At 46.0% G+C, this 14,656-nt stretch overlaps 1 protein-coding gene across 1 annotated transcript in view; it reads right to left on the bottom strand.

Moving 5' to 3' along the window:
• Positions 1 to 5,758: 5,758 nt before the first annotated feature.
• Positions 5,759 to 14,656, bottom strand: part of DDX39B (DExD-box helicase 39B) — a 62,969-nt gene continuing 54,071 nt past the window's right edge. Inside the window, exons 9-11 of the mRNA XM_068250329.1 lie at positions 13,316 to 13,460; positions 12,511 to 12,658; positions 5,759 to 6,347 (exon numbers count right to left, since the gene is read on the bottom strand). Of these exons, the coding sequence (XP_068106430.1) occupies positions 6,331 to 6,347; positions 12,511 to 12,658; positions 13,316 to 13,460 (310 nt within the window). The 3' untranslated portion in view covers positions 5,759 to 6,330. The remainder of the gene's footprint in view (positions 6,348 to 12,510; positions 12,659 to 13,315; positions 13,461 to 14,656) is intronic.

The raw sequence follows: 14,656 nt of genomic DNA, 5'->3' as shown, positions 1-14,656 counted from the left end.
GAAGAATCACTTGCGTTCCCAGCCTGTCTGGTCCTGACGGCGAAACCGGAAGTGGCTACCGGTGGGGACACGGCGAGGGCACCGGACAGTTGCAGGGGGCTATTGGAAGCCCCAGGTGAGTAAGTCTTTTTTTTTCTGACTTTAGAATCACTTTAAAGGGACTCCGAGCTCACCCTGAAAAGGAAAATAGTACTCACCCGGGGCTTTCTCCAGCCCAGCGCTGGTCGGGAGGTCCCACGACGGCGTCCTGGCTCCTCTCCTAGGCCCCGCCCCGGAATGGCTGACCGGCGGGAGCCTATGACGCGGCTGTCATCACGGCGGCGGCTGTCATCACGGCGGCCGGCGTGAAAGTACTGCGCATGCGCGATTAAAGCGCGCATGCGCAGTACTTTCACGCCGGCCGCCGTGATGATGCGGGGCGGCTGGCGCTGTGACGTCAGCCGCGTCATACCAGGAAGAAGGAGCCCGACACTCGGCCGAGTGTCGCCGGGCTCCTGCCGGTCAGCCATTCCGGAGCGGGGCCTAGGAGAGGAGCCAGGACGCCGTCGTGGGACCTCCTGACCAGCGGTGGGCTGGAGAAAGCCCCGCGTGAGTACTATTTTCCTTTTCAGGGTGAGCTCGGAGTCCCTTTAAGTCGGAACACTGTGCCATCTCTGTCCCCTGTACCTCTTCTGTGTCAGCCTGTGCCTCCAGTGTCCCCCTCTGTGTCTTATCTGCCCTCTGTACCTGCTATACAAGTTTAAAAGGCATTTTTTCTTTGTTTTTAATCGATTTTCTCAAAAACTTTAAGTCCAATTTGAAAAAAACACAGAATCCAGGCCGTTCATATCGCCGGGTTGTTCGTAAGTCGGGGACTACCTGTATATACTTTTGAGGGTGTTTGTCACCTCATGCTGCCACTCAGAAAAATTATCCAAAAACACAGTCTGATATACCACTGCTATGCTGATGACACCCAGCTATATTTATCATTCAAACCTGACCTGACTGACCCCATTCAGAAAATAACACATGCTTAGCTGAGCTTCAGGAGTGGACGAATGAAAATTGGCTTAAACTAAATGCTGACAAAACTGAGGTTCTTGTCATCAGAGGCCAGCACCTAACAGCAATGCAGTTCCAGACAGTCAACACCACTGAGGGTAGGGAACTCCGACCTTACTAGCGCCAATGCTGTGCATAGCTTGGGTTTATTGATTGATGAAAAAAATCAAACTTCAGGAATCAAATTTCAGCTGTGGCAAAACATTCCTTCTTTCACCTAAGGAATATTGCAAAAATTAAGTACCTAATTTCTCCAGACAATCTTCCAACCCTAGTTCATGGCTTCATCACTTTACAGCTGGACTATTGCAATGCCCTCTATGCTGACCTTCCAAATAAAGACCTACACTGCCTGCAGCTAGCACAGAATGTTGCCACAAGACTGTTAGCAAGCCAGCCCCACCTTTGCTCACTCACTGGTGGCTACCCATAAAATGGAGAATCCTTTTCAAACTTGGCATGCTAACATTTAAAACAATATGATGACTTTGGTCCTGGATAAGGATTTGTTGCAATTGCATCACACCTCCCACAACCTCAAATCAAAAGGATCCAATAACTTGACCACCACCAGAGCTCAACTAAAAACCTTTAGAGCCAGAGCTTTGTCATGCTGCTCCTACCCTCTGGAATGCCTTGCCACACCCAACCAAGACAGCTTCAACCTTAGGGGCATATAAATCAAATCTGAAAAGCTACCTTTTTAGTCTGGCATTTATGATCAAATATTTTTTCCCTCTGTACACATCACTATGAACTGATCTGAGACTAGCTGATGTGCTTTGGGTCCTACAGGAGAAAAGCGCTTGACAAAATGTTTGGTTGTTGTAGAGATTTTTATAATTTGTCTTTGATGTGATTAATAAAGACATCACCTTTTTATACCTTACATGGTGCTTATTACTCGAGAGATGCATTTGTCTTGATGTGGATATTCCAGCATTTCTATTTCACTGTGGCCCAAACTACTTCATTGTTACCTCTTCGTAACGTAGATATTAGAAGTGCCGGATCTCATCTGATTTTATAGCAGAAGTTGTTGTGTGAGAGTATGGCTAGTTTTTTTTCCTAACTTGAAGGGAACCTAAACTGAGGGATTTGGATGTTTCCTTTTAAGCAATACCAGTTGCCTGGCAATCCTGAGGATCTTTGGCTGCAGTAGTGTCTGAACAACACCAGAAACAAGCATGCAGCTAATCTTGTCACCTGATCTGCTCCATGCTTGTTCAAAGTCAATGGCTAAAAGTATTAGAGGCAGAGGCTCAGCAGGATTGCCAGGCAACTGGTATGGCTTAAAAGGAAAGAAATATGGCAGCCTCCACATCCCTCTCGCTTTAGTTGTCCTTTAAGAAAAACATAAATAACCATTGATGAGTTTGTAGCTACTCGGATTTTAAAAGCTAGTTCATCTGAATGGAGTAATGGTTAAGGGCTCTGCCTCTGACACAGGAGACCTGGGTTCGAATCTCGGCTCTGCCTGTTCAGTAAGCCAGCACCTATTCAGTAGGAGACCTTAGGCAAGTCTCCCTAACACTGCCACTGCCTATAGAGCGCGTCCTAGTGGCTGCAGCTCTGGCGCTTTGAGTCCGCCAGGAGAAAAGCGCGATATAAATGTTCTGTGTTTGTTCATAAATGCAGGTGTGACCATGGGAGACAAGGAGGTGGTTAACTTACCCAGAAGTCCGTGGGATCCTATGCGTATCGTTCCTCTCACATGCCACGCGTTCCACGACTCACTACCGCACTTCCTCCTTCCGGCCGGAAGTGAGGAGGAAGTGCGGTAAGGGTGGTGGAACATGTCGCATGTGAAGGGTATGATGCGCATAGGATCCCACAGCCTTCTGAGTAAGTTAATCCCCCCCACCCTAGTTTCCTGTGGTCACACCTGCAATCATTAAGATTTAGAATCAGAGTAGCTATGAACTCATAGCTCATAACTGTCCTAGAGTAAGGCTTCCCGACCCTGTCCTCCAGTATCACCAACAGCACATGTTTTGTAGAAATTCAGAGGTAGTTAATCAGCTCTGCTGAGATACTAATTACCTCACCTGCGAGTGTGTGTGTGGTGTTCTGCAACACATGCACTGTTGTGCTACGTACACACATGCGACAACGATCGTTCGTTGAGAACGACGAACTAACTTTTAATTGATGAAAGAACGACCTAAGTAAAGATAGTTTTAAAAGGTGTGTAACGATCTGATCGTTAGAACGAACGTTACATCACGTAAAGCAACTATTGCGCCTGCGCATAAAAATGAGAAGTTTCACAGAGAAATAGTGAAATGCGCATGTCAAGCCTAGTACGAACGACCGTTTCCAACGATGTACTACTTTTGCAAACGATCGTCGTTGGTTAAAATCCGCCGAGACAGAACTTTCTTTTGTAGCGATTTGGCTCGTTCGTCGTTTGCCTTAATAGTCGGTGGTTCGTTTTTTGTAACGATCGTCGTTGGTAAAGATCGGGGAACGATCGTTACAAACGACTATAGTCGCATGTGTGTACGCACCTTTGGTGGGCCTTGAGGACAGGGTTGGGAAGCACTACCCTAGCAGCCTCCAAGATGCCACTTGGAGGCTGCTAGGGTGCTAGGCAGAATCTACAGACCCAGACGCTTATTATGTTGTCATGGTAAATCACAATAATGTAATAAAAGTAACACTTAATCTCAATTGGAATTAAAACAGATTACCGTATATCCTCGAATATAAATAGACTCCAATGTTTGAACCTTTTAAACTGGGATTTTTTTTCACTCAAGTATAAGTCTACCCAGCAAAGTTAATGGCTGCACTTGGGGACCAGGAGAGGTTAATGATTGCACTGACTACATACAGTATTGCAGCCATTAACCCCTCCTGCCCCTTAAGTGCACAGCCAATACTTCCTCCTCTCCAGGCCCCCAAGTGCAGCAATTATTCACTCCCTTTTATGCAGCCCAGCATTTCTCCCCTGATCTTCTCCTTGCTAATTGTTGTGGGCAGGACTTTCACACCTGTGGTGTCTTGGCATTCTTTATTAAGACAGTGTCACTTTCCACTGGGTAAATTGCTGCAAATGGAAATGTCACTAATAGTAAACACATTACTACTCATTGTGCTCAGTGTTACTCATGACTCGAGTATAAGTCGACCCCTATACTTTTTTTCTGTGAGTCAGACCTAAATTTCTAGATTTATAATAAAGTATATACAGTAGTTGTTAGCACTCTATTATAGCACCTTAGTAGCAACACACTTTTTACTGGGGATTTTCCCCAGACAAAGCCCTTTTAAAGAGAACCTGTAACAAAAAGTGTTCCCCTGGGGGATACTCACCTCGGGAGGGGGAAGCCTCAGGGTCCCAATGAGGCTTCCCCCTCCCCTGTAGCTGCAGGCAGTCCAGCGCTGGCTCCCCGAAGTGTCCCGGAATCCTCCCTCGGCAAGCGCTGATTTATTTACCTTTCCTGGCTCCAGCGGGGGCACTGTTGCAGCTCTCAGCACGGAGATATACAAAAATAGCTGATCTCTGTCGGGTCCGCTCTACTGCGCAGGAGACTTGCGCCTGCACAGTAGAGCGAACCGACAGCGATCGGCTATTTCCGCCTATCTCCGAGTGGAGAGCCGATACTGCACCTGCGCTGGAGCCAGGAAGGTACATATTTACATCCCTGCTGTTCGGAGAGGCACAGCGAGACCGCAGTGGGACATAGGAGGATAGGGGAAGCCTCGATAAGATCCGGAGACTTCCCCCACTCGAGGTGCTTTTTGTCATCATGGTAGCCAGGAGGTTACCCCTATTGTTGGGCCAAAGGTGCAGCTATTCTGTCCCGAATGCAAGCTGTGGATAAGTGCTCAGGGCAATTCCAAAAAAAGTGTAAAAAAAATCGAATTTGAGAGAATGAATTCGGAGTCCTGAATGCTCCCACACGCCACACTTCAGAACCTGATGCAGTGGACAGCGTCACAAGGAGTTCACTGACGGCTTTAACACTAATGCTTCCTCCTTGTGGCCAAAAATAAAAATTACACAAATCCATTACATTTTTTTACTTTCCCCTTCTAAGCCCCTCCCAGCCATGTTTACCTAACAGAAATACCTGGTAAATAAAACAAAGTGACAGTTTGGAAAAAGAAAAACAACAGTTAGCTAAGGGACTCGGCTTTTATAATATGTATGTCATGAGGGTATATTACTGTCATTTTAGGAAATAAGGGCTTATAATTATTGATGGGGTACAAAAACCACAAGACAGAAAAAAAATACACCTTTATTTCCGAATAATATATTGTCGCCATACATTATACCAGGAACATAATTTAAATGTGATAGTTGGGACAAATGGGCAAATAAAATGTGTTGGTTTTACCTATTCAGAAGTAGAATTGTTTATTGTAAAACTATAAGGGATGAACTTGGAAAGTATTTTTTTCCCCTAGGGATGGAATTGGAGGAAGTGTATTTTTTCCCTTGTTTTTCCCCTAAAAAAATGCATCGAAATTAATTACTGAAAACAAATATCACCTCCATAAAGCCTAATTTCTGGCGAAAAAAACATATAGATCATTTAGGTGTGATAAAGTGTATGGGAGGAGTGCTGAAAGAGGAAAATGGCTCTTGGCAGGAAGGGTAGAATAGCCTGTGGGGTGAAGAGGTTTACAAAAAAAATGCCCTTCACGATAAACTGGATGATACATACAGCATTAAAGTAGAATAAACCACTGGAGACGCAAAGATGTTTTGGTTGGTATTTAATCGTTGTGACATGTTGTAGGAGGTCACAAGGAACAAGGAAGTGACGTCACATATTAAGGAAGTGGTCACTAAACAAACAAAGGTCATCTTCATTGTAAAAAAACACAACAAATTACAACAGTTTGGTATGAATCGCTCTATAGTGCTCGTCAGATTAATCACAGGCGATACACTTCCAGGAAACCAACCCTTGCATCTATTAAAGACAGTCCATCTCTGGGAGCCTTCTACTAGGTTATACAAAAGACAGACAGAACATGGTTCTCCTTGCATTCCGTAATAAATTTGTCCCCTGCACAGTCGGGAGCCAGATCCGCCTTGTGTTACCAGAGGTTTTTCAGGTTTGTAGTGTCAGGAGGAGAGGGGGAAGATGAGGTTTAACAAAGTCAGCAGTATTCTGCTTGTCGAAACACTGATGTGCTGGATGCGCATTTACATTGCTGAGCTCCATTTAGGTTTGGTTGGCGACTGCCTCTCCCAATTTGCAGCTGGGCGGAGCCGTAGGTGGGCCCGGCCTTCGGCAGCCACGCTTACAACACTGGAACACTACTTCATCGGGTCTGTTCAACTGAAACACAAAAGGAAAGAAACAGGAAATTACACCGTGTAAAGGTGCCCCATACATTACAAGATTTCCCTGTTTAAAGCAATCATTTTAGAGGATTCTTGAAAGGATGCAGATGGCCAAGTGTAAAAATATATATAAACTTCTAATAGTTAAAATAAGAATGAGAGACAATCTCTAACCTCTCCTGGCTACAAAAACACCAGTAGTACTGGAAAACTATCCAAAACACAAAATAGACAAAGCGTTTCATAGGTACTATCCCGCTTCCTCAGGTCACTACTCAGTGCCCTGCAGCAAGGTGAATAGGATACAGGCGCCTCTGATCTGCGTTTTGAATATTTTCCAGTACTACTGACGTTTTTGTTGTCAGGAGAGGTAAGAGATTACCTCTCATTCTTAACCTCCTTGCCGGTTATCCCAAACTCAGTTCGGGGTAACCTGCGCAGGAGGATTTCTCAGGCCCCGCTGGGCCGATTTGCATAATTTTTTTTTTTGTTACAAGCAGCTAGCACTTTGCTAGCTGCTTGTAACTTCCGATCCGCCGCGCCGCTCCCCCCGCCCCAGACCCCTGCGCTGCCTGGCCAATCAGTGCCAGGCAGCATTGAGGGGCGGATCGGGATTCCCTATGACGTCGGTGACGTCATCCCGCCCCGTCGCCATGGCGACCAGGGAAGCCCTGCAGGAAAACCCGTTCTGATTTTCCTGCTTACTCTGATCGCCGAAGGCGATCGGAGTGGGTGGGGGGATGCCGCCGCTCAGCGGCTATCATGTAGCGAGCCTTAGGCTCACTACATGATTTAAGAAAAAAAAAAAAAAGAAAACCTCCTGCGCTGCCTCCTTGCCGGAGGAATTGAACCGGCAAGGAGGTTAAAAGAACATTATTGCTTAAAACGTAAAATAACGTAAACCCATACAAATAAGAAGTACATTTCTTCCAGATTAAAATGAGACATAAATGACTTTTCTCCAATGTTGCTGTCACTTACAGTAGGTAGTAGACATCTGACAGAACCAACAAGTTTTGGACTAGCCCAGCTCCTTATAGGGGATTCTCAGGGTTTTCTTTATGTTCAAAAGGCAGTGGCTTTGCTGAACGCCCCCCCCCCCCCCCCCCCCCAAAAAAAAGTGCAAACAGGTAGAGGGCGGTCTGCATCTTTATATAAATCCTTCTCAGGGATTGCCTCTTTAGAAATAATAAAGGCTATGCGGAGAATCCCCTATGAAGAGATGGACTAGTCCAAAACCTGTCAGTTTTGTCAGATTTCTACTACTTACTGTAGGTGACAGCAACATAGGAGAGAAGTAATTTATGGCTCGTTTTACTCTGCAAGAAACATACTTCTTATTTGTATGTTTTACATGCATTTTAAATTTTACAATTTTCACGCTAGTGGTCCTTTATTAGCTTATATATATTTTTACACTTGGGTGGCGCCATCCTTACGAATATCCAGATGAACCTTTTTTTTTGGGAGGTAATAGTTTTTGACTCTAAACACTACAAACCCAGGAGAACGACCACCCATCTTCCAGCAGGACCTGGAAAACCAAGCGGAGATGTTTAATTCCCCGCTGGCTAATATGGTGGTTGTTGGTATCTGTAGCCCACTCTTGTGGGTATAGCTGTATATACTTACAATTCCCTAATTTATTAACAACACTGCACCACTGGGCTCCTGGTCGCTCTGTTTACCTGGGTATTCTTGAGTACAAGGTCACTACAAGAATCACCAAGGCCCTCCTATACATTTTATAGGATCGATAGAATCGATTACAGTATGTCCCGTCCTGCTCAATCGATGGAAGTATCTGCCCAAAGTCAACACATTTACTTGGTACATCCGGATGGAAAATATCAATCAATTGTAAAGGCATCCGCTAATCTTCACATGATTATGAGCAACACAAAATAGATGGAGTCATGCCATAGGGCTTTTTTCCACTGCACAGCTGAATCGCAAATCGCTAGTGATTTTCAAACTTTATCATAGAAATCATGAGAAGTATTTTCCACTATAGTGATTTGTTTTGTAAATTGCAATCGCTTTCTGGAGTGATTTTAAAGAGGAACTGAAGAGAGAGGTATATGGAGGCTGCCATGTTTCCCTTTTAAGCAATACCAGTTGCCTGGCAGCCCTGCCTCTAATACTATTAGCCATAGCCCCTGAACAAGCATGCAGCAGATCAGGTGTTTTAGACTTTAAAGTCAGATCTGACAAGACTAGCTGCATGCTTGTTTCTGGTGTTATGCAGATGCTACTGCAGAGAAATAGACCAGCAGGGCTGCCAGGCAACTGGTATTGATTAAAAGGAAATAAATATGGCAGCCTCCGTATACCTCTTACTTCAGTTCCCCTTTAAGAGGGATAATGCAATGCAAAATCGCAATCACAACAAAATTAATGAACAATCGCTGGCGTTTGTGATTGCTAGTGGAAAAGGGTCCTTAGAACATAGACATCATCACTCAGATCAATTACGGAAGGAGAATCGCATAGGATCTCGCTTGCAGTGTGTGGGCCAGTTCCAGATTTACTGTTGATTCGCTTAACATATTGATGGAAAATGGAGTACTGTAATGTCTAGACACTTAAGAGACTCTGGAGTTTAAAAATGGCTTTTTACCTTATATTCAACGGGGGGCATATTTGCCCCTGCTATCCCGCGGCAGAACGAGGGGTCTTTATTCCCCAAATCCCCTCCTGCAAGATCCACGACTTTCTTGTTCGTGGATTTTGCTGCTGTTGGAGGCAGAGCTAATGGCTGTAGCTCTGCCTCAATGTGCGTCTATCAGCCAGCGGATCTCCGCCTCTCCCCGCCCCTCTCAGTGAAGGAAGACTGGGAGAGGCGGAGATACGCGCTGATAGACGCGCTGAGACGCAGAGCTACAGCCATTAGCTCTGCCTCCAACAGGAAGCTCTCTCCGGGCACCACGGAGGGGATTTGGGGGTAAAGACCCCTCGTTCTGCCGCGGGATGGCAACGTTTTAGCAGGGGGCAAACATGCCCCTGTTGAATAGAAGGTAAAAAGCCATTTTTAAACTTACTTCAGAGTCTCTTTAAAGGGACTCAGAGAACCTCTCATGGGCATGCCTTTAAGCCAGACGACTTCCAACAAAGTCGTGCTATGACCCCTCTGGAGGAGCCTCTTGCAATGGCCAAGCGTGTCACTTCCTCTTCCTGCTTCATTCAGTGATGCACTTCTCTAACAAAGAAGAAAGGGTGACCCGGAAGTTATAACGTAGCCAAGATGGCAGCTGCAATTGAAACTGAACGAAAACTATTTGGTGTAGAACGGCGATTCAGAAATCAAATGAAAGAGAAGAGAACAAGCTATAGAAAGGTATGCATCTTTAAGTACTTTGCAGTACTGGTCGGAGTCTTAAAGGCATACCCATGAGAGGTGCTCAGAGTCCCTTTAAAGGGAAATTGAAGTGAGAGGGATGTGGAGGCTACCCTATTTATTTCCATTTAAGCAATACTAGTTGCCAGTCTGTCCTGCTGATCCTCCGACATGTCCGATTGGGATTCGATTCAGTTCAATTTGATTTGCCATTGTAAAACAATGGAGAATTGAATCCCGATCGGACATGTCGGATTTAATCGGATCGTAAATAGAATCGTAATCGGATTGTACAAAGAATCGTAATCGGATTGTACAAAGAATCGTATCGTGTAGATTGGGCTTAAGGCTTAGCCATAGACCCTGTACAAGCATGCAGCAGATCAGGCATTTCTGACATTGTCATATCTGTCATAATGGCTGCATTGCTTGTTTAAGGTGTGCGATTCAGGGCACAACCAAGAGCGCATCTGAGCGCTTTTAAAAACGCTTGACTAATGGATATGTATGGGATGGACCACACCAGAGCGATGTGATTTTTCTTCTGAAACACAAACACGGGTCCTGCAGCATTTCTGGATTGATTATGCTAGAACAGAGCAATTTTCAGAGCTTATTTTTTTTTTTTTTTTTACACAAAGTATGATCTCTTCTAGGGCCATGTGTAGGAGGAGGATAAAATCACTACCCAAAATGCTCCAAAAATTGCTAGGCAAAAATAGAAAAGCGCTAGGCACATACCTAGAATTGCTTTTTAACCACTTGACGACCGCCTAACCCCCATAGGCGTCGGCGGGTCGTTAGTGGTATAGCATGGAAACGAGCGGCCTTTCCATGCCAGTTCACGGAGGCTGTCTCCGTGAACAGCCGGAGAGCCGCCGATCGCGTCTCGCCAGCGAACTGTAAACAGGCGGGGAGGAAATCCCTGCTGTTTATATCACACGGCGCTGCTGCGCAGCAGCGCCGTGACGTAGATCGGCGATCCCCGGCCTCTGATTGGCCGGGGATCACCGGCATATGATAGGCTGAAGCCTATCCTTCAATGCGCATGACGGAAATCCGTCCTGCGCAGCCCATAGAGGGAGGTAAGGGGAAGGAGGGAGCGCCGAAAACGCTGCGGAGGGGGGCTTTGAAGAGCCCCCCCCGCAGATCACAAACAGCCGGTGGCGATCAGACCACCCCAGCAGGACATCCCCATAGTGGGGAAAAAAGGGGGGGGGGTGGAGTCTGATCGCCAAGGCTCAATCCTGATCGGTGCTGCAGGCTGGAGAGCCCACTCAGCACCGATCACTGCAGAAAGCCCTGGTCCTTAAGTGGTTAAATATCACTTCAAAAAACACCCATCGTTTGCAATTTCATTAACGATTTGTGGAGTACACTAGCCTATAGATACTAATGCAGCCAAAGATATTGGCAGGACAGCCAGGCAATTGGTGTTGTTTTAAAGGAAATAAATAAGGCAGCCTCCATATCCTTCTCACCTCAGATTCCCTTTACAGGGAATCTGTAAGAAAAACGAGCCCCTGGTGGGTAAATAACCTCAGGAGGGGGGAGCCAACACTGGCAGCCCCCTGAAAAATCCATGACAAGCTTGCTAGCGGTGGACGCAGGCACAGTAGCTCAGAGCAATATTCACCATCTGTGCTCCGGCTTTCTGATGGGCTCTGACCATTTCTGCCTGAGCCCAGCGTAAAGCCGTTACTACGCCTGCGCCGGAGCGCAGATGGTAAATAATTGACGTGTGCTGTTCGGAAGCTGCCAGCACTGGCCCCTAAGGCTGAAGAGGACAGGGGCAGCCTCATTAGAATCCAGAGACTTCCCCCCTCCCGAGGTAAGTACCTCCTAGAGGAAGTTTTTTTATATTACAGGTTTATTTTATAGTGTACCACAGACAGCAAAATCTAAAGTTGTTTTTTAATTTACCCGCCAGGGCTTCCTCCAGCCCCATAAGCATGGATGCGTTTCTCGCTGTCCTCCCGTTGCCCTCCGTTCAGCGGTAACCAGCCCCCGTAACTTGCTCGGTCGGCTCCAGTCTGCGCATGCACAGAACACCCTGGCTGACGTTACTGAGCCGAATATCGGAGCCGATTACCGCTAATCGGAGGACGGCGAGGGACTCATCAATGCTTATGGGGCTGGAGGAAGCCCCGGGTTAAAGTGGACCCAAATTAAAAATACAAGATTTCAGAAATAAAATCTATTTTCTAAATTATATTAATAAATAGCAGCCTTTTTTTAGCTGTATGATGACAAATATAAAATATTTTACATTTATTAGAGAAACCCCTCCCTTCCTTTCATATTGCCGGGACAGAATCCAGCAGACTGGTGGAGTAGGAGGTGTCCGGCAAGGGAGAAATTGCTAATGGCTGCCACCTGTATAACCCTAGTTATGCAAAGAGGAGGGTGAAAAGCATGCACTGAAATGCTCATAGGCTTGAAGGAGTGTTTGTTTATATTTGTATATGTCAGAGTGGTGCAACTAAATATTTTGAATTAAAAAAATGTTTGGTTTGGGTCCGCTTTAATAAAAAGAACTTTGGATTTTGCCACTTGAAGTAAAAGTAGACTGTATTGGGCAGGGGGTAATAAAATAAAAATTCCACATTCTGTTGCAAAGAGAAGCTAATAGTTCTGGATTGAATGCAAATTTTAGTGTAAATTGTATCCAGTTTGGAATGCACAAAAAAAATCTCCAGGGTGCGTGTGCCGAGCCAGTTCCAATATGCAAACATTTTGCATTATATAAGCTGGGATAAGAAGCATGTCACTGGCCATAGCTGACAGGAAGGGGCATGAATGGAGATGGAGGAACACTCACTGTATGAAGAGATGTCGATTTCGTCAGGAAGTTCACTGATGTTGACCTCAAATCGATCCTGAACCTCGTTTAGGATTTTTGCATCCTGCTCGTCGGAGACAAATGTGATGGCCAGACCCTTCGTCCCAAACCTGCCAGCCCGTGCCACCTGCGCTTGGAACAAAGGTTACACAAAAAGTATTCCTTTAGTATTTAAACAAAATATTTGAGTCCTTAGGCGATGGCTTTAAAGCACCAAGCCTTACCACATTCACTAAAGCAGAAAACAGACTTCGACGGATCAGGTGAGCCTTGTTGCTGCTTACATTTATACATGGGGATTGGAAGGTGGGAAGGGCAGGAAGACACGGGGACAGAAGGGGACACATGGGAAACACAGGAGGACAGACGGGGACACATGGGGGAGCAAAGGAGGACATGGGAGGACGCATGGGAGGCACAGGAGGACCAGACGGGGACACATGGAAAAGACAAGAAGGACATGGGGAAAGGAGCATATGGAGGAGCAAAGGTGGAAATGTGGTCAGAAGGGGACGCGTGGGGGAGAAAAGGAGGACAGAAGGGGACACATGGGGGATCAAAGGCGGACACGGGGTCAGAAAGGGACACATGGGGGATCAAAGGAGGACACAAGGGGTCAGAATGACATGGGGAGCAAAGGCAGACATAAGGAGACACATAGGGAAGCAAAGGAGGAAACGGGGTCAGAAGGGGACATGTGAGGGAGCAAAGGAGGACAGAAGGGGACACATAGCGTAGCAAAGAAGGACACAGGGGCAGAAGGAAGGCAGCATGCTGTACATACCCTGTGAAGGTAGGTATCCGAGTCTTCTGGCATGTCATAGTTGAAGGCAATGTTCACTCTCTCAATGTCCATGCCTCGGCCAAAGAGGTTGGTGGCGACCAGTATCCTGCGCTGGAAGTCCTTAAACTGCTGGTAGCGGGAAAGCCTGCAAAGGAAGAGAAAAAAAAGTAAGTTATCATGAAAATACGGACTCCTCCCAGAATGCACCTCTCCTACAATGAGCACAATTTACCAAGACCTGTTTGGCTAAAAAAAAAAAAAAAAAAAAAAAAGGTAGGAAAAATACAGCATTCGCAGTTTTAGACTTTTTCCCCTCCCCGAATTTACTAAGACTTTCACCCTTGCAGTAATAGTTCGGTAGATTACCAAAAAACATGGCTCACTAAGACTTAAAGTAGAAGTCTATCCAGCTGTGGGGTAGGTTTCTGCAGCAAGCTGTGTTCTGCTACGGCCCAGGGGTCAAACACAGGCCTCGGGGGCCGAATGCCTCCCTCCTTGCCAATTTATGTGGCCCTCAAGAGCTTCAAATACGCATCATTGTAAGCAGCAAAAGAATGACAGTACACTGCCTTCCCATCCAGAGGATGACGGTGATTCTGGTTAAAACATTGTCACTTTGAGCCTGGGTGCAGCAACATCCCACGGGCCACCCCCTTACAAAATTAGCACGTGGCCACCTCCTTTGAGTGAAGTCATTTACCTGCTCCTGCGCAGAATCACATCTTTTCCGTTCTTCCTGGCAGCTGCATGCTCTATGCTTGCACATCTCCAGCTCCCGATCACGTGACTTGACTCTAGAGCCAGAGGTAAGCAGCATGGAGCATGTGGCTGCCAGGAAGATCAGAGGAGACCTGAAGCAACCCTGGAGCAGGTAAATATCACACTGCTCCACTCTGCAGAAGGGGGAGGAGCGGGGATCAAGGACCCTCCCACCCCACTGTCGCTATAGTTATGCCACTTGGGACTGTCCAATAAATGTTAAACTATTTAGCCTGCGACTAAGACTAGGCTTTAGATTTTGTCTCCTTCCATGACCGAGTTTGACACCCCTGTACTTCGGTGATGTCCGCTCACTTCTGGCCAGAGTAGTGATAATTCTTGTACAAGTGGTCTGCCTAAAGGTGGCCATACATGGTACAATTTTTTCATTTTTTTCGATTAGATAATTTAGTTCGATTATTCCGTTAGATCGAATATAAAGATTTTTCCAGCATGTCCGATCTGATTTTTCTCGAAAAAAACTGGATAATCGTTCGAATTTCTTGATCGAAATTTTTTTTCTCAACTTTTATTCGATTCGATCATTTAGATCGAATAAACGGGATAATCGAACGTTTTTAT

Source organism: Hyperolius riggenbachi, chromosome 8 (assembly GCF_040937935.1).
Source record: "Hyperolius riggenbachi isolate aHypRig1 chromosome 8, aHypRig1.pri, whole genome shotgun sequence".
In the NCBI taxonomy this organism is placed as follows: Eukaryota; Metazoa; Chordata; class Amphibia; order Anura; family Hyperoliidae; genus Hyperolius; species Hyperolius riggenbachi.
This window is presented reverse-complemented; position numbering and strand designations above follow the sequence as displayed.